This window comes from Melanerpes formicivorus, unplaced genomic scaffold, assembly GCF_026170545.1.
Source record: "Melanerpes formicivorus ecotype bairdi unplaced genomic scaffold, bMelFor1.0.p_v2 SCAF_27, whole genome shotgun sequence".
NCBI lineage: Eukaryota > Metazoa > Chordata > Aves > Piciformes > Picidae > Melanerpes > Melanerpes formicivorus.
Window position 1 is genome coordinate 9,966,285 of NW_027142379.1, and position 25,988 is coordinate 9,992,272.

General features: G+C 44.6%; 1 protein-coding gene across 5 annotated transcripts in view; it reads right to left on the bottom strand.

The window, feature by feature from the left end:
- Window positions 1-10,145, bottom strand: part of OTUD4 (OTU deubiquitinase 4) — a 33,937-nt gene extending 23,792 nt beyond the window's left edge. For 3 of the 5 annotated variants that reach the window (XM_068154070.1, XM_068154069.1, XM_068154065.1), the window contains exons 1-5: window positions 9,896-10,145; window positions 6,889-7,422; window positions 5,282-5,365; window positions 1,516-1,566; window positions 675-721 (exon numbers count right to left, since the gene is read on the bottom strand). In XM_068154070.1, the coding sequence (XP_068010171.1) occupies window positions 675-721; window positions 1,516-1,566; window positions 5,282-5,365; window positions 6,889-7,047 (341 nt within the window). In that variant the 5' untranslated portion in view covers window positions 7,048-7,422; window positions 9,896-10,145. Of the gene's footprint in view, window positions 1-674; window positions 722-1,515; window positions 1,567-5,281; window positions 5,366-6,888; window positions 8,410-9,895 lie in introns of those variants that run through there. The other 2 variants (XM_068154068.1, XM_068154067.1) reach the window with 2 other exon arrangements.
- Window positions 10,146-25,988: the final 15,843 nt, after the last annotated feature.

The following is a 25,988-nucleotide window of genomic DNA, read 5'->3' on the forward strand; positions in this document are numbered from 1 at the left end:
TGGCCATCAGCAAGCAATGCCTGAGGATCAGATACTGTAACCAAGTCTGCAGCACTTCTGAAAACCATGCCCTGCAGTAAAAGGCTATCAATATTTGCTACCTGTTTTGCTGCTACAGTTACTCTCCTTCATGCCTGAACTTTAATTATCTTCTTTTGTCCATAACCCTCCCTTTGAATTCTTTGTTCAACAACCTGTTGCTTACTTCAGCTCCTTCCTGGTTCATGCAAGGAAGCTTTAGCAGGGTTGCAAAATTAAGTATATTCACAGGTGCAGGGCTTTAATTTAAAACAAAAACCTAAAAAATAACAGTAACAACATTTCTACAATTCAGTAAAAGCAACTGAGAGGAGAGGAAGAAAGAAATAGGGAGAAAGGCAATGTTAACCAAAAGAATTAAGACAGGAAGCTTAACAAAATGCAAAGCTGTGCAGGTGAGATGCATAACATTACTGCAAACCCCTAGCCAAATCCCAGATTAAATGTCATTTCCAAAGCTTGCTTCTCTGCTTTTATTTAATACCTTGACAGCTTCAATTTTCAAAGCATATTTGTAATTTTCTGGAGAACTACAGTTCTCCAGAACACCCAATTCCATCTTTGCTATTCCAACTGATTCATTAACAAAACAACGGAACTGATCTCAGCAGAACTATTTTAAAGGTTTTTCTTACTTGTACATAAGAGAAAGGGCACTTATTTCTACTTGTCCAACCCATTCCTGCATTTAAAAAGGAAAAAGAAAAGAAAATTAAATTCACACCAACACACAATTCTTATACTCTCTCATGTGTAGATCAAGAGATGCAAGAAATCATTGTCCAAAATGTGTTAACATTGAGTCTGGAGTTCATCTGAGACACTTTGGTTGTATTTGTATGATGGAGTGACTGGCTAAGCATGAGAGGAGAGCAATGGATATTGTCTCTCTGGACTTAAGCAAAGGTTTTGACACTCTCCCATCACACCCTCATGGGGAAATTTAGGAAGTGTGGGTTAGATGTGTGGACAGGGAAATAGTTTGAGAACTGGCTGAAAGATACAGCTCAGAGGGGTGTGATCAGCATTGCAGAGTCTAGTTGGAGGCCTAGTAGCTAGTGGTGCTCTCCTGGGGTCAGTACTGGGTCTAATCTTGCTCAACATCATCATCAGTGACCTGAATGAAGGGACAGACTGTACCCTCAGCAAACCTGCTGATGATACCAAACCAGAAGGAATGGCTGGCACACAGTCAGGCTGTGCTGCCATGCAGTGACATCTAGGAAGGCTGGAGAGGAATAAGCCCCAGCACCAGTACAGGTGAAGAGCTGACCTGCCAGAAAGGCCTGGGAGTACTGATGGACAAGTTCACTCTGGGTGAGAAATATGCTCTTGTGACCAAGGAGGCCAATGGGAAGCTCAAAGATATCTTAAGCTCAGTCATAAACATTTTGGGGGGTGGAGGAAAGGGAAATTCAATTATCCATCAACTTCAACAAAGGTCCTGCTTCCTGTTAAACATCGTATTTGACATACCTGTGGATTTTCCAAACATTTTAAATACTCTTCAAATGGCCCCTCTATGAACTGCATTTAAAAACAAACAACAATAGTTATTTTTGTTAGCACAGCACATGGAATCCCCAGCCTCTAACCCACTGTACCGACGGGAATGTGCCACTGGAAATTTAAGACTAGCCTGCCCTCTAAAAGATTGCAATCTAAGTATAAAGTGCCTTAGAAATGAGGGAATAGGTGGTCAGACATGTAGGTCAGAATTCTAGAAAATAACAACAACATAAAACAACTTTTGAGGTATTACACAACCCAAACCAAAAACACCCAGAAAGAAATCCAGGAGCCAAAAGGGAACTCTGAAAGCAAAGATGCTGTCAAACAGGTGTTCATGGACAACTCATCCCTGGAGAGAGCATGTGTGGGCTTGTTCATGTGCCTTGTTAAAACAAACAGGCAGCAATGGACAACCAGAAATGGGAGTTACATTTCTGTAGCACTTTAGTGCTTAGTATAAAGAAATCATAAAGCACTTGTTCCTCTTCTCTGTTGCACTCCAAACACTGCTTTTACCTGCACTGCAAGGATGCAAACAGTTGGGCAGCACTATATAGGCCAGGTTAAGAAAGCAATCCTTCAGGTGCACTCAATATGCATGAAGAGGCCACACTCACATTTGTCAAGGTGAAAGATGCTGCATTTATTTTGACATATTTAAATTGTTTCAGCCATGCTGGCCAGCAAAGAGGCTGTATTTAAAAACAGTGCCATGACTAGTTAAAATAAAGATCCACAAAGGCCCAAGCAAGGAAGCAATTCCCCATTATTAAGTTAAGCTACAAGCTGGAGGTGGGTCTCTTCACTCACAGGGGTTAAAAAACAAAGTAGCAAGAAATAACTAAGTGAAGCACTGAGATTAAAAGTCCTGCTTTAGTCATTTTAGAATAGAATAAACCAGGTTGGAAGAGACCTTCAAGATCATCATATCCAACCTATCATCCAACACTATCTAATCAACTAAACCATGGCACCAAGCACCCCATCAAGTCTCCTCCTATACACTTCCAATGATGGCAACTCCACCACCTCCCCAGGCAGCACATTCCAATGGCCAATCACTCTCTCTATGAAGAATTTCTTCCTAACATCCAGCCTAAACACCTGTCTGAAGTGTTGCTCATGAGAAAGATCAAAAATCCACCCAAAATTTCTGATTCAGACAGAAGCTATCAGGTATGAAGGGGATCAGTAAAACAGTATTATAAAACAAATTAGTTTGTATGCCAACATTAAATGGCCTAAAGACAGGGCACAGAAAGCTGTCACAGGAAAGTGAAGAGTTAAAAAAGAGACTGAACATGACAGCAACAAAAGGCAACACTTCAAGAAAGGATGAGGATGAGAATGAAGATGGTTACACACAGTCACCTGAAACTTTGGTTACAACAGTACCAATAGAATGACAGAGACAGAAATCCAGTCATAAATGGTTACAATAGAGAGAAGACAAACTTCAAGGAGCACAACCAGAACACATCAGCAAAGCATAACTACTCAGAGTCAATAGCTGAAATAAGAGACTAGGGAAAGGGGCATCTGTTGTTTGCATTGTTTTGGGGTGTTAAGAGAGGTATGCTAATGCTATATTCCAGATGGAAAACACAAAAGTACAGTAAGAGGTATGGGGAGCAAAGGAAATCAGCAGAGCTGAAACAAGGTACCCAAGGGAGTAGGAACAGGAAATAAGAGATATGAAACACCTCCACCTGGTACATGAAACTCCTATTCTGAAAAATGACAAGAACTTTTCCAAAAATACTTTTCAGAAGGACAGCAAAGATGGATAGTTGAGAGTTCATATCACTAGGATAGATGGCCCCTTCCCTGGAGGTGTTCCAGGCCAGGCTGGATGAGGCCTTAAGCAACCTGGTCTAGTGGAAGGTGTCCCTACCCATGGCAAAGGGCTTGGAACTAGATGATCTTTAAGGTCCCTTCCAATGTAAACCATTCTATGAATAAAGTCTGAGGGGGAAAATGAGACTGGGAGTTCAGAGAGAGAACAAGATAGTAAAACTAGCTAGGGCTGACAAAGCAGTTACCTAGCTGAGATCCCAGAACTAGAGAGGGGAAACACCACTCAGAGTCAAGGAGGGTTGTATTTCCAACAATACAGAATGCAACAAGAAAACAGAAGTATAAAAGCAGATACTGATGTGAGTAGGGTGATTCTACAAAGAAAGGGTTTAGAGAGGCAGCAGTGAAAAAATGTAATAAAGAAGGGAAAGAGATCTCAACTGGGGAGTCTTCAGATGGACTGGAAACAAGCAGTCCTGGAAGATGGAAACAGTCAACTTAGAGCTGCATTTCCCCTGAGAGATTCACTGTATTTTATGTCATTCATTCCTGACAACTCCCACATTAAAAGTCCTCAGTCACATTTAAGCATAGGCCACTCTGTATAAACTTATAGCCAACACACACACTTTTTTTTCTTGCTATCCTTCTCATCTCTATGCTTTTTTATTTTGGGTCTGGGTGAATTTAGAACAGAAGAGAGAGCTGAGTAATAATCCTCTACTAATAAATGCCTATACATACTCCCATTGTAGCCATCCTGGAAATCAGTTAAAGGGTATATACACTAAAGCACCTACAACACAAACAGGAGCACCATTATTTATGGCTCTTTTAAAAGGATGACCAAAAGAAAACCACTGTCTATTGTTAACACTGATGACACTGACCAAATATAGATCAATATCTAAGTATTTTACAGTTGATGGAGAACTTTGCTACAGATATTTAGGAAAACAAGGAAAGTGGCAGTCCATAATAAATTGCAGTCCCTGAAATAGATTTCAGTAGTCTCCACCAAAGCCCTTATACACTGTAAAAGCAATTCAAAAGCACAGTATGAACATTTTATGACCTTCATTAAAATAGGCATTATAGTGAAATAAAATCCTGATTTCAGTAGCTCCACTACAGACTACTAAAGCTGAAGAAAGTCTGGGGGCTTTTTAAGTAGGCATTAAAAACTCAACCCACCCCACATCCTGGCCTGCATCAAGAAGAATGTGGCCAGCAGGAGCAGGGAAGTCATTGTGCCCCTGCACTCAGCACTGGTTAGGCCACACCTTGAGTCCTGTGTCCAGTTCTGGGCTCCCCAGTTTAAGAAGGGCATTGAGACACTTGAACATGGCAAGAAGGGCAACAAGGCTGGGGAGAGGCCTTGAGCACAAGCCCTATGAGGAGAGGCTGAGGGAGCTAGGGTTGCTTAGCCTGGTCAAGAGGAGGCTCAGGGGAGACCTTATTGCTCTCTACAACTACCTGAAGGGAGGTTGTGGCCAGGAGGGGGTTGGTCTCTTTTCCCACACAAGCAGCACCAGAACAAGAGGACACAGTCTCAAGCTGCACCAGGGGAAGTTTAGGCTCGAGGTGAGGAAAAGAGTTGTTAGCCATTGGAATGTGCTGCCCAGGGAGGTGGTGGAGTCACCATCCCTGGAAGTGTTCAAGAGGGGAATGGACGTGACACTTGGTGCCATAGTTTAGTTGTCATGAAGTCTTGGGTGACAGGTTGGACTTGATGATCTTTGAGGTCTCTTCCAACCTTGTTGATTCTGTGATCCCTCCAGTTCAAGCAGTATACAAGTCTTTCTCCAGGCTTACAAAAATGAATGTACAGGTGTGATAAGCAGGATCACAAACAGCAAAATATACCTTGGGAAGGTGAAAGGAGTGAAGTAACATTTCTTTAAATGCTCACAAAGAGAACAGAAATACTTACTGCTTCAAACTTCTCCCTATTTTTCCGAAGGTAGTCTACACAAGCCATCCTAACATCAATGTGCCGAGACTGAGAGTGTAACACCTGCAAAGGCAGAAAGACAGTGACACTGGTTCTTTGGAGTTTTGATGAGAGTCACAAATAATGCCCATACAAGCTTGGAAATACTCTGGTTTTATTGCTAAGTGTATTTAAAGTGCATATTCATTGAGTAACAACACACTTGTGCAGGTGGAACCTCAACTGCTTAATGAAAAAATTAAGTAACCAGAGAATTCACAGATTGACTAAATTCAAACATTCAGTTTTGTGAGGATTTGCTGAATAAAGGGAGTAGCATTTGTTGTCTGTCTTTAACCAACTCCTTTGCAAAGGACTGCAGTTAACTGAAGACATAAGGATCGGATGAGGAAATCAACCACTAACCAGAGTGTACCATCCAAAGGAACTCCAACCAAACCTAAGAAAGTGCAGGTTCACTTTTTCTTGACTGCACAAGGTGTAGGTCTGGTGCCCAAACACCGATTTGGAAGCCAGGAATTCATATGACACCTGCATTCTACCTCCTGTTCAAATCCCTACTGGAAAAATATTACTTTCAGCACCAGTACAGAGCTACCTCTAATGTAACTGCAGCCTAACTATAATGTAGGGAAGTTCCAATCAGTTTGAGTTGCAGCCTCTCCTACAATGCTTACAACACCGCCCTCAGCTTAAAACGCTTCCAAATTCAGCTCACTTTGGTTTTTGTGCATGACAAGTACAGAGATTAGGCCAAATTTGTGGGTAAATATCTAGTAAACCTGAGTTAAAGACCCTCCCTTTCATAAAGTAAGAATCAGATGTTAAAATTGTAATTAACAGCTTGGAAAAAAAAGTTCTATACACCCTGTAGTGTTGGAGAAAGCTATATATAGTTCCTAAGAACATCTGAATATCAATGTGTACTCATTGTTGATTCCCTTGAAATAAAACCCCCTCGTTTCAGATCAAGAGTGTTTGCTTGCCTGAGCTTCTAGAGGGGAGAAAGTGCCTTTTCGTTAAATTAAAAGGGAAGAAGAGTGAAGGGTATATAATCAGCAGAGGAATCTGGGCTCCCACAATCAGAAGCACCAGAGCTCCCACTGCTGTTTGTTTGTACTTAAGACAAGATGACGCTGTCACTTTTTTTCCCTTTAGCAGTAACACCGAAATGGGGGAGGGGAATTCAACAGGAAGAACTGAAATAAAATTACTCACTTTCTCTCATTTTAGAGTGAGCTAATTAACGGAACTAAGAAGAACGCTTTCCAACTCTTCCCACTACATTCCGTTTCCTGAAGAGTCTCATACAAAGCAGTTGCACCCAAATGTTGAAATCTTACACCGAAAAAAAAAGCTGAGGCGGCGGCAGTGGAAGGTCAAAGCAGGTAACAATTTCTTGACGACATAAGGCTGCACACACGGAACTTGTCTTACACGCAAGATCACTTTCTTTCCTCCTCCACCCCGGCAGAGAACTGTGTAGCCTTAACCTATACTTGTCTGCATTTTAACACTAATTATCACCCACTAATGAGAGCCACTTCCCATGCTTTCATGCGAAGTGGCTTTATGTAAGCAGTTACCTGCTCGGCCACGGCCCTGAAAAGGCAGGAGCCATCCTTGGCGACTCTCTTTCTGTACAAGCCCTGAGATCGCAGGTAGCAGTCCATGGAGGTGTCCCCAGGGCCGTCCATGCCCTGTTGGCTCTGCTCGTCACCGGCGGGTCTGCACGCCGCCTCCATGTTTACCGCCTCACGCTGTGGAGAGCCGCTGCACCCCTCTTAGCCCCACATGGCACCGCAAACCTTCCAAGCAGCTCCAGGGCCGGGTAAAGGAAACAACAGCAGGTGCGGGGTCAGCGCTGCCCCGCAGCACTCCAGGGACACGCAGCAGCACAAGGGAAAGCAGCCGGTCTCACGTTATCAACTTGCATGTGGGAATCCCGCAGAGAAACTGCAAAGTTTTTACTCCGCAGCCCGGACTGCCAGCTCCATAACACCCGGCGCTTCTAGGCTTCTCCAGAGGGCCTGGTGGCAGCTCCTGGACACGGCCCCGGCGAGGTCCCGGTGCCGCTTCTCCCTCGGGGCGGCGGTTCCTGGCGGCTCCCGCAGCTCGGCCTGGCAGGCGGAAAACAAAAGAGAAAGGACATGTGCTGCTACCGCCGGGGAGGGGAGCGAGGGAGGGAGGGAAAGAAGCGGCGTAACCTGGCGCTTGTTTTCACTTTCAGCCCGGGCGCTTCTGGGAGCGGTAGTCCCGGAGGAGGCAGCGGCGGGAGCCGGACACAGCGCTCGGGGCCGCCGCCACCCTCGGGGCCGGAGGTGACACCCCCGCTTGCGGGGTGGTTGGGAGCGCTGCACCCAGGCAAGGCTCACCGCCTCCCCTAATAGCTGGTTAGTTTATAACTACCGCCTGAACGTCTGACACACAATCCATAGACACTGAGGGGCTGTGGCAGGGGGGCTCACCAACAGATTCTATTTTTAGAGTCTTTTTTACATCTATCCATTTTCAGAAAAGATGAAAATAAAACTAGGTTAGTAAAAAGAAGGCTTGATTAAAGAGAGACCAAAAAACCCCATAGCCACTCAATACTTGTTACATACTAGTTTTTCCATATACCACCCTTTGTAAGAAGCAGGGAAAAAAAAAAACATTACAATTGCACAATTAAATTCTGCTTGGCATTATAAAAGGGCTTCAGAAGATTTGGGCACACAAAATGTGAAAAGAGAAGCTTTCCAAACATGCAAGGCATTTTTTCACTGTGGCTGTGTGACTTACATAGAAAGGAAAGCTACAAAGCTCTAAGTAGCACTAGTAGTAAATAAAACACTGGCAGCTACTTCTTCACTTAAAATGTAGATGCAAGAAAGAAGACAAGGAATGAAAACTCTGGTTTTTACTTTCAGCCAACAGTAATGAGCTGAAATCTGTATGTAACAATAATTGATGGAGTAAGTTACAAGCCAAGTTGCTCTAGCAGCTTTGTACAAGCAGTATCAATCTCCCTTCTAACAGAAGCCCAGGTTTGCCAGGAAGGATTTGCCCTAGCAGAAACAAAACCAAATTTACTTACAGAGATCTCATGGACAAGGAGAATAGAAACTGAGATAAGTGAAAGTAAAGTCCTAACAGCATCTGAACCTTCAAGACACCATGACCTGCATGGGGATGTTTGAGATAAGGAGCACAAGGTAAAAGTACTAACAAGGGGTTGGAGGAACAGCTCAGACTTCTCACCAGAAGATGGGAATGGTCACCTAGCCAAGAATTAACTATAAACAGCTGCTGCCACATTCTCTTAAGAAATTCAGATTAGCAGAGGCCTGCATGCAAGTGCTTTTTCTGTAGATAAAAATCATTTGGCAAGGTGCTTTTGGGATCTATAAAACTAACATCCAGTTAGAGAGTTTTTTAGGAACATCCCTTTTTTTTCCCCCTTGCTATTTCTCACTGTTGGACAGAGCTATCCTCCAACACACTCACGAATTCATCCTTCCTCATATCTGAGCCTTTAACTGTGAGTTTAAAGGCCAGTTAAGGGAAAAGCAAATACCTTTTATCATGTTTGACTCAAGAATGCCTATACCAATATGTGACAAAATGCAAATGTAGTTCTGATCAGTGAGTACACTGAAAAAAAATAAGGAATTAAAATCATACAGTTGTCAGTTTCCTAAAAGCCTGCTCTTTTTGCAGCTGACTTCTGAAGTGCATCAAGCAATGGTGGCCCAGAGGTGGCCTTTTCCCAGGTACTGCTATACAAGAAGCAATCCATTTCTAAAAAGGTTAAGTTCCCACCGGAGAAACCTAGCCTGTACATGCAGTTTCTAAGGCATAAGAAGAAATGCATCCACCAAGATACGTGAAATGCCTCAACCATTACAACAAATGCTCCATCAAGATACGAGTGGCCAAATTATAACTCGTGAGTTATTACAGATGCCCTAATTAGCAAGTAGGTTTATTAACACTTTCAGCCAGCACTTCTGCCACAAGCAGCAGCTTCAGCCACTAGTTCCTTCTCTGCACCAATCTCTGTCGCCCACACAAGTGCTTCTGCTGCCCAGGCACTGAATCAGCGCAGGAAGCTGACTCAAGCTGGGGGGGCAAGAGGAGGGGGGGAAACGAAAAATAAAAGAGAGAGAAAAAATATCAACACTTCATTTTTAAACAAAAAATTCTTTCTGTGATTCAGCTGAGGGCCTGCCTGTGCCCACAGCTGGGCCAGCAAAGTGACGGGGAGGCAGCCACTGCGGGTTGAGGGAGCTGCCTGCACTCATCAAGCTGCAACCTTGAAGAGAGGTGACCAGCTCTGGCCCAGCTTCACGTTCGCCCTTTCCCGCTTCAGACAGCTCCAGCTCACCAGCAGCCTCCTCCCAGCCCTCGACTCCAGCGCGGGCCGCTCGGCACACGCCGGGGACAAGCACTCGGGCAGGGGCGGCCCCTCGGCCTGCAGCCCAGCAGCTTCTGCACCGCCAGGAGGGCCCTGCCTCCCCAGCGGCCCTCCATGCGCGGGCAGGCGAGCCACCGTCGGGGCTGTGGGGCCGGGCTCCACGCTCCCCCCACCCGCTGACTGGCACCGCTTACCGGCGGAGGGGCGGGCGGGCGGACGGCCCCCTTCTCCTCCTCTCCTCCCCTTAAACAACGGGTGCAGTGGCGGCAGCGACACCACCTCCTCTCTTCCTTCCTCGCCTCGCAGCGGCCCCGGCACTTCAATCTCCCGCGGCGGCCGCTCTGCTCGCGTCGCTCCCCGATGATGCAGCCGCTGCCAACCCTGTCCCGGTCTCGCCCTCCCACCTCGCCACTTCTCATCACTCTTCGCCTGACGCCCACACCACTCCCCCTCCACCCGCTGTTGGTTTGTCCCACCGACCACACCTGTGCGGGCTGCTGCTGCTCGTACCATTTGCCTCACAGGGGAGGGATGAAGTGGTGCGGGGAGAACACTCAGGTGATGAAGGAGGGCGCAGCGTTTAGGTTAGGGAGCTGTTTCTTTGGTTTCGTCCCTGAGCTGCTTTAAGGAGCTGGATAGTGCCAAGGCGAGAGACAGTCGCCTGACGTCCCGCCTCGCCCCATCGTCCCACCCCCCCCCCTTCCCGGGGACACGCAGTGGTACAGACGAGGAAGATCTCCCTCAGCGCTCAGCTCCGCCGCCATGGGGAGTGGGGGGGATGGTTTGCCCTTATGCCAGCCGTTTAAAGGCTTCGCTTCCCCAGCCGTTTAGTCTAGCTGTGAGCCCCTGGTTGTGACATGCAGCGGGGAACGTTTTTAAGACTTTATTTCTGAGGGGTGAATCTTTTCTTTTCCTGAGCTAGCAGCCCGGAAGAACAGGTGTGGGACAGGAGCCGGCCTGGGCGGGTCACGCCGGCCTCACTGCTGCCGACAGGAAAATGCTTAAACTGTGCCCTCGGTATGTGTGTGCTGTTACACTGACGTGTTCAGATCGGATAGCTCCTTCTCAGAAATGCTGTAAAAAAAAACCCATGAAGAAATAGGTTAAAGTGCCGATAAAACAGTAGCAGGAAGGTTGGTAACCAGAGAGTCGTCAAGCGTGCTGCAAATTCAGACTGGGTTGTTTTGGGTTGTATCCAAATACAGTGCTGACTCAGTCACAGAAATCATCACTCAAACACGTCATCAAGACGAAGTGTTTAGGGAGATCAATAAAATTCTCCAGGCTAGCTAGCACAAATAGTGCTACTGAAGCCTGATGGTTAAGGAGCTAGCACAAATAGTGGTACTAAAGCCTGATGGTTAAGGAGCTAGCACAAATAGTGGTACTAAAGCCTGATGGTTAAGGAGCTAGCACAAATAGTGGTACTAAAGCCTGATGGTTAAGGAGCTAGCACAAGTAGTGGTACTAAAGCCTGATGGTTAAGGAGCTAGCACAAGTAGTGGTACTAAAGCCTGATGGTTAAGGAGCTAGCACAAATAGTGGTACTGAAGCCTGATGGTTAAGGAGCTAGCACAAATAGTGGTACTAAAGCCTGGTGGTTAAGGAGCTAGCACAAATAGTGGTACTGAAGCCTGATGGTTAAGGAGCTAGCACAAATAGTGGTACCAAAGCCTGATGGTTAAGGAGCTAGCACAAATAGTGGTACTAAAGCCTGATGGTTAAGGAGCTAGCACAAATAGTGGTACTAAAGCCTGATGGTTAAGGAGACAGTTTTAGAAATAAGTGTTTCCCTGAGGGAGGGCAAAGGCTATTTTTAGGTTGTCTATTTGCTTAGTAGTCCACTGTGAGATTTTTATCCATTTTTGGTTGAAGTAGAATTTGAGGTTATATAAACCACTAGGCCTTATCTGTTAGGGTGCAATTCTGTCTCTCTCATCTGTACATCTTAAATAGGAGCTAGCATGTGAACACTACTTTTGACAACATTTATAGAGCAATCCAGTACAAGTCATTTAACCCTATCTTGTTTCCAAGATGATGGTACAGTGCACATTTAAGCTGGTAGTGCCTCCCTGTGTCTGCATTTGTGCCAGACAATGAATCACACTGAGAAAACTGACCTGGATGGCATCCAAGTGTTCCCCTGCAATATTTTTCATTGAGATCAGGTCCTCAAACCATTTTGTTGTGCACTTGCTGTACAAACAGCAGCAGCAGAGAGCGGGGGGGTAGGAAAGAAATGAAGAGGAGATGAGATAACAGGGTTTGGTTCTGGTATAGTGCCAGGCCAGATCCTTGTCAAACTTCAACCTGAGAGACCAAGGATGTTAGAGATGTCCCACATGCCTTGTACCAAACCTGAGTAGCCTGTTCAAAGTTTTAGCTTAATCCTTCCATGGTTCCCTATCAGATGTGTGCACAGGTCACAACTATTTGAATTTGGAGTTTTTTTGTGAATATTTGCAGTTTCTTATCCAGGTTGTGTTCACACTGACAGTTCTGCCCCTCATGCAGAAGCTTTAAGTATATACATTAAGTGAGAAGTTCTGTAATCAACATTTCCTGACATCAGATGTAGCATAAATAGTTCAATATTTAACTGTTGCAGTTAGTGGGTGATGGATTAGGTTTAAATATAGAGGGATAAGAGCATCTTCAACACAAACCATTATATTTATGGATCTCTGTGGGTAGATAAACTTGTTTTTAACTCTGCTGATGAAGAACAGACCTAGATTTCATGTCCATTTTGCAGAAGAGCAGTGCAATCATCCCAGAATATAGGAAGGGTGGTGTTACTCCCATACGCTATTTATAGCTGGCTACAATTTTGTTTCCTATTCATGAGTCAAAGATCACAGAATCACAGAAAGTTAGGGATTGGAAGGAAGCTTGAAAGATCATCCAGTCCAAGGCCCCTGCCAGAGCAGGATCACCTAGGCCAGGAACACATCCAGGCAGATTTTGAATGTCTTCAGAGGAAACTCCACAACCTCTCTGGGCAGCCTGTCCCAGTGTTCTATCACCCTCACAGTGAAAAAGTTTTTCCCTTTGTTCACATGGAACCTCCTGTGCTCCAGCCTGCACCCATTGCTCCTTGTCCCATTGCTGGACATCACTGAGAAGAGCCTGGCTCCATCCTCCTGACACTTGCCTTTTACATATTTATAAACATTAATGAAGTCATCCCTCAGTCTCCTTCAAGCTAAAGAGACTCAGCTCCCTCAGCCTTTCCTCACATCAGGGACATTTTTCTACTACACTCCCAGGACCTATGTTCCCTCGTTACATCTCAGAAACAAAAATGAAGTCCACTTGAGTTTGAAACCATTCTTCTTCCAAAATGCAGAGATCATGAAACATTTTACCTTCTGGAGAGTTTTGGTCAGGGTTAGAAGCCCAGCTTGACATTTTAACTGCCTTCTTTCCCTGCAGATTTAATATTACATCAGATTCCAGGTGCTTAACATTCAGGTAGGAAGCACCTAAAAAATTATAGGCTGATGGCACAGTCTGCATACTTCATAGCCCAGCACAAGAGGGTAAGTAGCAGAAGGGTTGGTTTGAGGCTGTGGAATGAATTCTTGTGACAGCAAGTGGTTACAGACTGTGCCACATAGAATGAAAAAGACAGGATGAAAGGGCTGCATGTGGCACAACAGCCAATTTCTTAATTCTCTACCAGAAGTATTTTTGATGCTGCTGCAAGAGGTGTATTCTGAGATTCTGGCCACAATGTCCCACTGCAGTCTCTAATTTGGGGAAGAATATTTTCCTTGGTTGGATTCTTTTAGACAAACGATTACCATTCAATACAACAGAAATGATAAAAAGTGTTGTGTTAAAAGCTGTTCCTTCTACCCTTGAGGAACAGTTCTGCATAAATTGTCTTGAAGATGTTGGTCTGAAGTCATAATTTGTGTAGCCAAGAAATATTGAGAGGTGAGGTGAGAAGAGTAATTTAAAAGCTTTTGGAAGTCATGAATGGTTGTGTTCTAAGCATAGCTCATCTTGGAGCAGGAGAAATATTGAATCCTGGTTTCCCACAGTTGTCTTCTGCCTTTACATCATCCACACTCCCATCCTGCCACAGCAGCACAAGCATCCTGCCGTGTTCCCTTTTTTCTAGATGCCACACACATTGCCCTGGCACCCCATTAGACTCCTAGCTCTCTGACCTGCTCTACAATATGCTCATCTTCTGTCTGTGCTCCCAAATTGTTAGCTGAACAATCGTGACAAAAACTGGTTTAACACTTCAGCAAACCAAGATGAAATGTTCAGCAGCCTGACTTTCCTTATGGCTTGAACAGAGAGTCCATACTGCTAATGATACAACTTCTGTAGGTTTTTGTTTTGTAAAGCAAGCATTTAAACTTTAAATTGACCAACCTGATTGATCTTATTGCTATTTTCTTTTAGAGACCCAGAGAAGTTACCAGGGAAGAGCCTTTTTATAACCTTCCACATAAATCAGTCACAAAAGTCAGGATCTTCCAGAAAGCAGGTACTTTTCTTCAAGGCTGTTCATGGTTGGGAGCCTGTCTTTTAGCAAAGTTAGGGGGGGAAAATGCCATTCAGATATAGAAATCTCTACTAGTGCTGCAGAATATTAATTCTGTGACTTGTGATGTGTTCTGAAGTGACCAGCAGTTCATGGTGCTGCCAGATGTGCTTCAAGTGCAAGTACAATGAAATAATATCCATACGATCAGGGTAAATCATGGTACTGATAAAGCTGTAGTGATGAGTTTTAAAAACCCTCACAAACCTGCACAAAGAGGTGGACTTTGTGTGAGACAATCTTGGTGAGTAGTAACAACTTTTTATGTTTCGCCAGGCCAGCTAAAGACATCTGATGCTTGTGCTGGTCTCAGCAGCAGGGTAAGTGACAGTCTATAGCGGTCAGATGTAGAGGTTTCCCGTGTGGTGGCCATCCACTGCAGTTCTGGTGGTGGCCTTCAGATGGCATCAGCGCCCTGAACATGTTCATTGTCCTGATAAGGGAACGCAGGCGCTTCTGAAGGGGTATTTTGTTAGGGGAACACAGTGCACTCGATGCATACTGCCTCCATCTCCCACCCTCACCGAAAAAAAAAAAAAACAAGAAAGAGGTAAAAAGAGATTTCTGAGTGAAAACATGAAGCTTGCAGCCCACCTCCAGAGCACAGGGTTGAGAAATGCCCAACTCTGAGCTCAGTCTGTTCCCTGGCATTGTACTACAACTCTGAGGTGTAAATAAAGCAGCAGGGGATTGTCAGGTTGTTTTCCCATCTATTCTGCCTCTGCCAGCTGTACGAAGGCACAGAAATGTTGGTCTGGTGCAGTGAGAGAGGCTCTTTGTATGCTGAAGTGATACATTAGTGGCTCCCCGTGCTGTGGCTACCTCCAGTTCTATTGTTGCTGTATGGAGTGACAGCATTGCAGCATGAAGCTGTGATTAAGTTTATGAAAAGAAGTGTAACCAACAGCACACTGCTTGACTGAAAATACAGTTGTGTTCCTAGGGGTTGGGAACCTCTGCAAGTAGTGTTGTTTGAAACTACAGGCTTTCCACAGTTTGTGTTGCACTTCAGTAGGATACTGGGCTTCTACATGCTTTGAAGTACAAAAGTCATGTGTGTTCTGTGTAAGACAGAGTATTAAATCAGATGATGATGACATACAGAGGCATTAAGCTGTGTATGCCTCTGCTGCAGAACGCTTTTAGTGATGTGCCAAATGAACTGACTGATACGTTAACTGAATCACAGAATGGTCCAGGCTGGAAGGGACCTCCAAAGTTTATCTAGTCTGACCTCCCCACAGTCAGCAGGAACATCCTCAACTAGACCAGGCTGCCCAGGGCCTCACTGAGCCTTGTCCTGAATATCTTCAGGGAAGCAGCCTCAACCACCTCCCTGGGCAACCTGCCCCAGTGTTCCACTACCCTCATAGTAAAAAACTTCTTCCTAATATCCAATTTAAATCTGCTCTGCTCTAGTTTGAAGCCATTGCCCCTTGTCCTGTCACTGCAGGCCTTTGCAAACAGTCTCTCTCCATCCTTCCTGTAGGCCCCCTTCAGGTACTGGAAGGCTGCTATTAGGTCTCGCTGGAGCCTCCTCTTCTCCAGGCTGAACCCCAGCTCCCTCAGCCTGTCCTCATAGCAGAGGTGCTCCAACCCCCTGATCATTCTCATGGCCCTCCTCTAGACCTGCTCCCTCAGGTCCATGTCCATCCTGTATTGAGGGCTCCAGAGCTGTACACAGTACTGTAGGTGAGGTCTCACCAGAGCAAAGTGGCAGAATCACCTCTGGATCTGCTGGCAATGCATCTTTTGATGTAGCCCAGGATGTGATTTGCTTTCTGGGCTGCAAGCTCACACTGTCTGCTCATGTCCAGCTTCTCATCCATCAGCACCTCCAAATCCTTTTCCACAGGGCTGCTTTCTAACACCTCATCTCCCAGTCTGTATTGATAGGATTGTTCCAGCCCGGGTGCAGAACCTCTTGTTGACATTCATGAGGTTCATCTGGGCCGCCTCTCCAGGTGGAAAGGACAAGAATTGAGTAAGGCTGCCATAGTTAGCAATGGGCAGTTCCTCCTTTAACTTCAGACCTTTCAAGCCATTTTTTTCATCTCAATCTCAAAGCTCAGAACTTCTTTGACTAGTGCTGCTAGATCCATTTTGTAGCTGAGGAAACTGGAACGTCCCAATCTGACAATATGCACGCGATCATCCAGGAAGCGTCTGACATATCTGGCTGGGTGGGTTCCTGGTCTCTATTCTTGTGCCATAGCTGCCAGATTAATTTTCCATTTGCTGTCCATCTTTATGTGGTAATCATGTTGCTGTTTTCCAGGAGATAGTGCGAGCTGGTGTCCAGGTTAGAACAATGGCTATGACAACTGTTTGCTCTTTGATAGAATAACATAAAAATGCACAGTGCTTTTGTGTCAGCAAAGAACACAAAGTACTGGAAGCACTCAGTGCCTGTTTCCTTGACTTAAAAGTGTCTTTTGTGTGCATGAAATTTAGACTCCCTAGGCAGCTTCTCCATGGATTTCCTTTCTTTTTTTTTTTCCCCCCTCAAGTCAATGAGGTTATGGTTGTAGAAGTTTGAATTTTGCCTTCTAGTTTCAAAGTGAGCATTTAATAATCAGGTAGACATCAGAGTGTGCTTTGTGCTGGCTTCTACCTCAGTGATACACAACATGGCAGTCAAGTAGGCTTTCACTGCAGCTGTATCTCAGTTTGACTTAGTAAGGTTGCTAAAGGAATGTCTTGTTCCTGTGCCATATTTGTCTTGCTCCCTTTTGTAACTTATTTACTTTGGAGAACAGATCCAGACTTAGCATCTGTTTTTCAATGAGTTTTTTTTTCATTGGGGGGGGGGGGAGGGCACTGTTTTGACACAGTATTACAGATGGTTTCACTAAAGAACATGCAAGTGAAGTGATTAGCCCAAGGTAATGCAGTGAATGGCCCAGCCTGCCTGAAAATGTTAAACTCTTCTGGCTCCTTGTCTGTTAGCTAGTCTAGCCACTAAATCATATTGGCTCCCAAATGAAGTGAAACTTTGAGAACTGGAAGTCACTTTTCATACTGCCTAATTTCCCAACTTATGTGGGAAAATGTCTGCAAAAATCCTGCCTGGGAATCCTGCCCTTTTTTTTTTTTCCCCTCTTTTAATAATGTTAAACAAAGCTTTTTTGCATCAAATAGTTTTTTATCTGTTGACATTAATTCACAGACAGTATACATAGGTAAAGCTGAGCACATGTTTGACTGGAACAAGAGTGCACAGCACCTCTGAGGTGGTATGGGATCTGTCCAGCAGAAAATAGATGCTGCTTAAGAAAATAAGACAGTTTCTGCTATAGCCACTATAAGAAGGAAAAGCATCTTTTCTTGTGTAGTGACTTTTAAATGTACTCTCCATGCATTCCAAGGGTTTCTTCTCTATACCCTTCCCCATTTCCCATTCTTTTTGTTCCAGCCAGGATTGTGTTATAATGACCACGACAATCTGAGGCTGTATGTGAGGAGAATCTGTGATTAGATGGTAGGTAAAAAATGGCCATACTTCAGGGCACAGGTGTGATCTGAGGAAAGGTTTGTCTGTCCAGTACCTTATCTGTAGTTGTTGCTGTGTCAGCTGGTTGGATGATACAAAAACCCTCTTGCCTTTATTTTCCATTTGCCCATCCAATCTCCCTGCCCATCCCTGTTTCAGTTGTGAAAACAGTTTGTGAAAACAAAGAGAGTCAAAATGTGGAGGAAGTTGAATAGAAAAGGAATGCTAAAGCCTTTTTATTAACTTATGCACAGGGGTTGGTTTGCTTTTGGGAGAGGGAGATGGCTTCTAACAGCAAAACATTATTTCGAAACCAAATCAGTAAATGCTACTGATTCATATGCTAAGTTCATAGAATTATAGAATCAATAAGGTTGGAAAAGACCTCAAAGATCATCAAGTCCAACCTGTCACCACAGACCTCATGACTGCTAAACCATGGCTCCAAGTGCCACGTCCAATCCCCTCTTGAACACCTCCAGGGATGGTGACTCCACCACCTCCCTGGGCAGCACATTCCAATGGCTAACAACTCTCTCAGTGAAGAACTTTCTCCTCACCTCCAGCCTAAACTTCCCCTGGTGCAGTTTGAGACTGTGTCCTCTTGTTCTGGTGCTGCTTGCCTGGGAGAAGAGACCAACCCCCTTGTGCATGTAAATTGATGCAAGACAAACATCATTAACTGAGGACATGCAGCTTCTTGTTTTAAGGTTTAACTTGCAACTTCGTATCTTTTTTTAGCATACAATTTTATTTTGCTGTATCAACTTTATAAACAAACCATCTGTGTCTTTCACCTCTGTGGCTTACAGTATAGCATTGCCTACTGGGGTTAAGGTATTTACCCACATGAAAGCCCAATTTCATATTTCTCTCAACGTTCTTAGAATACAAACTCTTTTATGCAAATACCTCACAAAACAAAAATGCTTCCTGATTATAGAATATAGAATAAACCAGGTTGGAAGAGACCTTCAAGATCATTGTGTCCAACCCTTCAACCAGTCCAACCCACCTAAACTAACCCATGGCACCAAGCACCCCATCAAGTCTCCTTCTGAACACCTCCAGTGATGGTGACTCCACCACCTCCCTGGGCAGCCCATTCCAATGGGCAATCACTCTCTCTGTGTAGAATTTCTTCTTAACATCCAACCTAAACCTCCCCTGGCGCAGCCTGAGACTGTGTCCTCTTGTTCTGGTGCTGGCTGCCTGGGAGAAGAGACCATCATCCACCTGTCTACAACCTCCCTTCAGGTAGTTGTAGAGAGTAATAAGGTCACCCCTGAGTCTCCTCTTCTCCAGGCTAAGTAACTCCAGCTCCCTCAGCCTCTCCTCACAGGGCTGTGTTCCAAACCCCTCACCAATTTTGTTGCCCTTCTCTGGACTCATTCCAGCAAGTCAACCTCCTTCCTAAACTGAGGGGCCCAGAACTGGACACAGTACTCGAGGTGTGGCCTAACCAGTGCAGCATACAGGGGCAGAATGACCTCCCTGCTCCTGCTGACCACACTCTTCCTGATGCAGGCCAGGATAACATTGGCCCTCTTGGCTGCCTGGGCCCACTGCAGGCTCATGTTCAGCCTACCATCGACCAGTACCCCCAGGTCCCTCTCCACCTGGCTGCTCTCCAGCTACTCTAAGGTGGCTGGAGATTATAAGGTGAAGCTGAAGATATCCAGCTAAAGAATAACCTGAACCCAATACTAAAAGTTAACAATACTTTCTGATCTAGGAGAAACCAGTGTTTGAATGCTAAAGTTTCACGCAGCTTTAGAAGTGGATTGACACAGCTGTTGTACAAGCAGCTGTTCCAGGATAACAATTCTTGCTTGGATAGGCTCTTCCAGAGGGAAAAAAAATGGGTTTATTCCAAATAACCAATCTTTTTACAATGGACTGGGCTAGTTTGTATGCTGAAATAAAACACTCACCTGAGGAGAGCTGGTTCAACCACACAACCACATTGAAACAAGAATTCTCTTTAGTTTGCCCAGCATACCTAGGGGAAGATGTTGGCACCTTGAGGTTTTTAAACAAGGAGAAAAATCAGTAAATTTTGACTGAAACAAGTACTTAGCTCATTGTATTACTCCTAACTCATCAAAACATACAGTCTGAAATTTTGGAAGAGCAGGATTTGGGAATTCTTTCTCTGAAACTAAATGTTATGTTTCAGATGGAGATTGCTTGGTTTCTTGTTAAATAACATTCACATTCAGTTCTCTTCAACAGTGTCATCCTTACCCTGGCAACAAACTCAGATGATGTGTTTGGCTGACACTGTTGGCCTTTGTTCTGAGTTTAGGCCACTAGAATTCTGAACATTTCCATGGGGGTTTCCATCAGTTGTTAGAGATGCAGAGCTCTTCCTGTTGTGACAGCAGGCCATCATCCCCTCCAGGTATTAGTCCAATGATCAGACAACAGAGTGGTGACTGAGTGAGACAGATAATGTCTTCTCCTACTAGATTAATCACATAATGTCTGTCAAATTACTCAGCTTTCCTCCACTGGCACTGGAACAGAGACTGTCTCTCTTCTTGCCAGATTATTCCCCTATCTTTGGCAATATTTTAAGCTTTTCCAACTTGTGCAGGCTATCTCTGCCTATTTTTTTTCTGACATCATACATTTTGCTGTCAGTAATCCAGCAACACACAAATAATTTGGGGTTTTTATGTCTGTAATTTATGCTCCAGAGTTGAGTAAATTGCTGCACTTCAGACCCAATCCAAAGTCTAATGAAGTAATTGGAAACATTCCAGTTGACTTCACTAGGCTTTACATCAGGCCCATAAGTAGTACTTGCCTGCCACTGAGTCAGAACTTATAAAAAACAAAGCAAGCAGGACATTTTTGTCCCATTCTTAGCCAGTCATGGTAAGGAAAAACAGTAAACAAGAGTCAGAAAACAGTTTAAATTATAACTGTACCAGCTGCTAGTCCTAAATGCTGCTTCATTCTAAGGCACAAGTTGTCAATAAAACCCCTGCCTAAACATCACTGTATTAAAGCATTTGAGAAGAGGGTTCTTTTACCTAGTTCTGATTTTGTACTTTTCTTTTCATTGGCTGTTTAGGGGATGCTACATTGTGCTAACATGGGTAAAGCTCTTATGGTTGCTAAATGTTACTTCTCTTTGCCAAGTCTGATTTTGACGTGCTGTAAGAAGCAAAGTGCTGCAGCTAGCACCAGCTGTGTGACTTGCTTGTTGAAAAAGAAAACTTAAAGAGGGAAGGCAAATAAACAGCATTTATTTCCCTTTTCTACAGAATTCAGGTAGCACTGTGAGAAAAGGAAAGTCTTTCACCTCCTAGTAATGCTAAAAATTGCATGAACTGTTACACTTTTCTCAAAGGAACTTGAAATGTTTATAACAAAAAAAAACCCCACCACACTGACTTTTCCCCAGGGGTGCAGCAGCCTTTGTAAGGTAAACAAGCTGTGGCACTGTGCTGTGGGTGCAGGTGGCTAATTAGTGCTCATCACTAGCTTTAATCCCAGGGGAAGGGAGAAAAGCTTTTCAATCTCTCTATTAAAAATGGAGGTAGTCAAGCTGCAAAGGAAGCCATAACAGGCTGACTGTAGAAGCTGTGTGAGCAGTTAATTCAATTAGATCCTTAATGCAAATATATTGGGTATGTTGCTGCATTTGCATATCCCTCAGCTAGGGCTTAAGGCAACATTTTTAGTAGCTCTATTGAAACTAAATCTGTGAAATATATGTAACTTTGGCATCTAGAAGACAACAGATTAAAATACCATTCATTTACTAGATGAAAAAGAAGATTAACTGTGGTTTAGAGTGTCAGAAGAATCTAGCAGAATCTGGTGGTATCTGCTAGAATCAGATGATGTGGTGTTAAGGGTTAGGGCTGGGTTGGCCACTGGAGTGACAGACACTCCCTGCTAACCTCTCTCTGTTCCCAAGAGTAAAAGAAAGGGAACAAGGGAGAGAGACTTATGGATTGGAAAAGAAAACTGAAACAGCTTTCATGAAATCAATACAATGAAATATATACAGATAGATACAAAATCAATATCAAACCCAACCTCCCTGATGGCAGTGGTGTCACTGTCACTGATGCTGTGAGCAGGCACCAGGGAAGTCCCAGACTGGACTCATCAGCAGACAGGAACCAGATTCAGGAGCTGGATGTGGGAACTTGATTCAGGAACACACAGATCAGGGTCAAAGGCAAAAGAGAGTCCTCCTTGGACACCAGCAACTGAAGAAGAGGCTTGACCCTCGTGATCCCTCAGCTTTATGCTGAAGATGAAATCCATGGGATGGAATCCCTGGTTGGTCAGTTTAGGGTCACCCTTCCTGCCCACTCCTCCCCACAGGTGCAGCCTTTTACTCTGCATCCCTATCATGGCACGCAAGATGGAGCACTGAATTGGTCTCCATAGGAGCATGTCTAAGCAAGAGCCCTTTTGCACACCAGTGTTTGGCAGTAACTCTAAACATCAGCACAGTCACTGCCAGAAGCAGATGCTGTGTGCAAAAACGTGCTCTGAAAGCGCAGTTACTTTCAAAAAGACTGAGCTGGAAAGTAAAATCACTGAACAGAATTAGTTCTGCTCTAAATCAAACCAGGACCTGTGGATTCTCAGAATTCTAAACAGGTCATAGAAGATCAGATTCACAGATTTAGTTAGGTACCTAATTTATTTTTTAAGCTGTAATGTTATTAAGGATTTGGCCCCCAGTTTTGCAGGTCTTGCTTCTATGGATGCTTCTCTCAACAGCATGTCCTCAAAAATAGGAAAAAAAAAGGGGAGGGGAGAAGGAGTGCTTTTAAAGTTGGATCTACTCTCAGGTCTGGTTTATTATTCAGCTCCTTAGACAATCACACTGGAACAAAGAGGGCGTCAGCACAGGCTTGGAAATGATCAGTGCTGAGGAAAGGGGGCTGGAAGCACTTAGCTAGCTTTGTCGGTGTGAGAAGTGTCCTTGGAAGCAGAGAGCCTCATTTCCTTGGGCCTCATCTACACTACAAAGTTTACTAAGAAAAGTTGCATTGTGTTCCCACACAAGTTTGTAAGCTGGCAAAGCATGACCCTTCCTTTGAAAGAAACTCTCTTCCCATGCCACACCAGCCCTCAGCCACCAACCACACTGCTAAGGGTATAACAGCACTGGCACCTAGAATCTTCTGCTCCTACTCATAACATCCTTGTTTTTAACCAGTAAGATTGCATACCGGGATAGACATGCTGCCCTGCCAAAGGCCCCTGGGTGGGCACATGCTCTGGTGACACAGCATGGGCAGCAGATGTGGGCCAGTTCAAGTGCTAGCAACAAGGTCTTTGCTTCCCACCCCTGGGAAGTGATACAACTGGGACCTGCTTGTCTCAGGGAGGTCTTTTGAAAGGTGACAGTAAAGCAGTCAGGTATATGGACAATACCTAATGTGAAAACTACCCTTAATCAGTTTCTTCTTGCAGCCAGACTTCATCCTGAAATCTCTTGCTTAAAGCAGCCCCATTGCTATGAAGAAGGATTGAATTAAGAGTTTATGAACTGTGTGGGTTTGTCATTGGCAGAAGAAGTATTTCACAACTGTCAGGGATGCCTTTACACTTGTAAGATCTTGTAATACTTGGTATTTTTCTTACAAGTCCACCTGTAAGACAGGATTGGATATTAGGGAAAAAAATCTTCACTGAAAGAGTAGTGAGGCATTGGAACAGGCTGCCCAAGGGGGAGGTGAAGTCACTGTCCCTGGTGGTGTTCAACATACATGCAGATGTGGTGCTTCAGGATATATTTAGTGGTTGTGGTAGTTGGGTTACAGTTGGTCTCAGTCTTTAATGATCCTGTGGTTCTATGTTCTTGGTGCTTCCAGATCTTCAAATTCTCCACTCCATTTCTGTTCTGTTTTTCTGTGGAAGCAAGCCCTTTGTGTTCAGACTGTTGCTGCCAGTCCACTGTAAAAAACTTCAAACCAGACTTGATGGAGAATTGGTGGTGTCAAAGGCAACACAAGGGAGGCATGAACCTGTTGGAGTGGGTCCAGGGGAGGGCCACAAATATGATCAGAGGGCTGGGAGAACCTCTCCTATGAAGACAACTGTGCTTTTAAACTGTAACAGGGTGGATTTAGATTCATAAGGGAGAAGTTCTTTACAGTGAGAATGATGAAATACTGGAACAGGTATATGGTCCAGAGATATGGTTGAGGTACTATCCCTGGAGACATTCAAGATCAGACTTGATGTGGCCCTGGGCAGCCTGATCTAGTTGGAGGTGTTCCTGCTCACAGCAGGGGGGTTGGACAAGATGATCTTTGAGGGTAACTTCCAGCCCAGTGCAATCTGTGAATCAGTGAATCTGTGAATTAGGAGACCCAAATGCACTGCCTGCCTGGCTGGAGAAAGCTGTTCCAACCCATCACCTCTTGCTTGCAAGAAGCTGTAGTCGGTTGTCCAGTCAGTGTGGGTGCTAGTGAGGCAAACTGCTTGCAGTAGCTCTGCACCAGCCATAACACATATTGCCACCTGCTGATCCAAACCAGACAGAACACCTATATGAGGTCTGGGAAATAGGTAGAGGGAAGAAAGAAGCACCAAAACCAAACCAAACCAAACCACCATCACCAAGAGACAGAGAGAAGTAATGGTAGCTAAAGTAAGAGATCAGCTTGTAGCAAACAACTGTCTTTATTGCTCTGCTTACCAACTTGGTTTGGTGCCTGCAAACCATTTTCTGAGACTGCCAGGCTGCAAGTGGATCTGCTTTGATGAAGGCACTGCCCTGAGGGCACTGCCATGCTTTAGATGAGGAAAATCTTACATTGAAAGACAACTTACTATCACAGAATCACCAAGGTTGGAAGAGACCTCAAAGATCATCAAGTCCAACCTGTCACCACAGACTTCATGACTAAATCATGGCACCAAGTGCCACATCCAGTCCCCTCTTGAACACCTCCAGGGATGGTGACTCCACCACCTCCCTGGGCAGCACATTCCAATGGCGAATGACTGTCTCTGTGAAGAACTTTCTCCTCACCTCGAGCCTGAACTTCCCCTGATGCAGCTTGAGACTGTGTCCTCTTGTTCTAGTGCTGGTTGCTTGAGAGAAGAGACCAACTCCCTCCCTCAAGTAGTTGTAGAGAGCAATAAGGTCTCCCCTGAGCCTCCTCTTCTCCAGGCTAAACAACCCCAGCCTCTCCTCGTAGGGCTTGTGTTCAAGGCCTCTCCCCAGCCTCGTTGCCCTTCTCTGGATATGTTCAAGTGTCTCAATGTCCTTCTTAAACTACTAACTGTAGTTCTCACAAACAGCTCTACAGAAATATCTGAATTTTTAAAAGTTAAAACATTTTCTGTTCCATTTGCATCTGGGAATGATAGGAAGAAGAAGGAAATAGATTACTTTTGCCTATAAGCAGGTTTCCAGAATGTAATTTCATTGTATTTAGGAGACTTGTCCACTGATGTTGTAGCATTTACACTTGCATGGTGACTGATACTGTGCTGCTTGGTAACTGTTGAGGCAGGAAAAACAATATAGTACAATAGCAGAAACACATGTAGTGAAGCAGGAAATCCCTCTGAATGCAACAAGTGCATGGGGTAGATACCATAGCAATGAAGCCAAACCCAGGATAAATATTTGTTGATGATTTCCTTACACAAAATACTTGGATCAGTCTCCTATGATCAAGCCAGCAGCATGTTTCTGTTCTGGTAACACTGCCAGTGGCAAGTGGCTGTGCAAAGAGGTGCAATGTTCAGTCCAATACACCAAATGGAGCAAATGGGTTCATTTTAAAAACTTCATTGTCTGAAGAACCTCTGCCACACAAACAGGAACACTGTTTACATTTTGACACTGGGGATTTCTTTTGCTAACTTAATTTGATTCAAAAAATGCTATGGAAGATTTGCATTCCAAATGCTCACAACATCCTTCTTTAGCAGAAACTAGGCCATGATACACGAGTGCATGTGTCTGTGCTGATACAGTCTAGGCAAAAGCATTTACACACTTTTGAGAGTAGTTATTCTGATGGCAGGTGCTGAGAGAATTGTGGAGCAGCAGTTTAGGAAGGACATCGAGACACTTGAATGTGTCCAGAGAAGGCCAACAAGGCTGGGGAGAGGCCTTGAGCACAGCCCTGTGAGGAGAGGCTGAGGGAGCTGGGATTGTTTAGCCTGGAGAAGAGGAGGCTCAGGGGTGACCTCATTGCCCTCTACAACTACCTGAAAGGTGGTT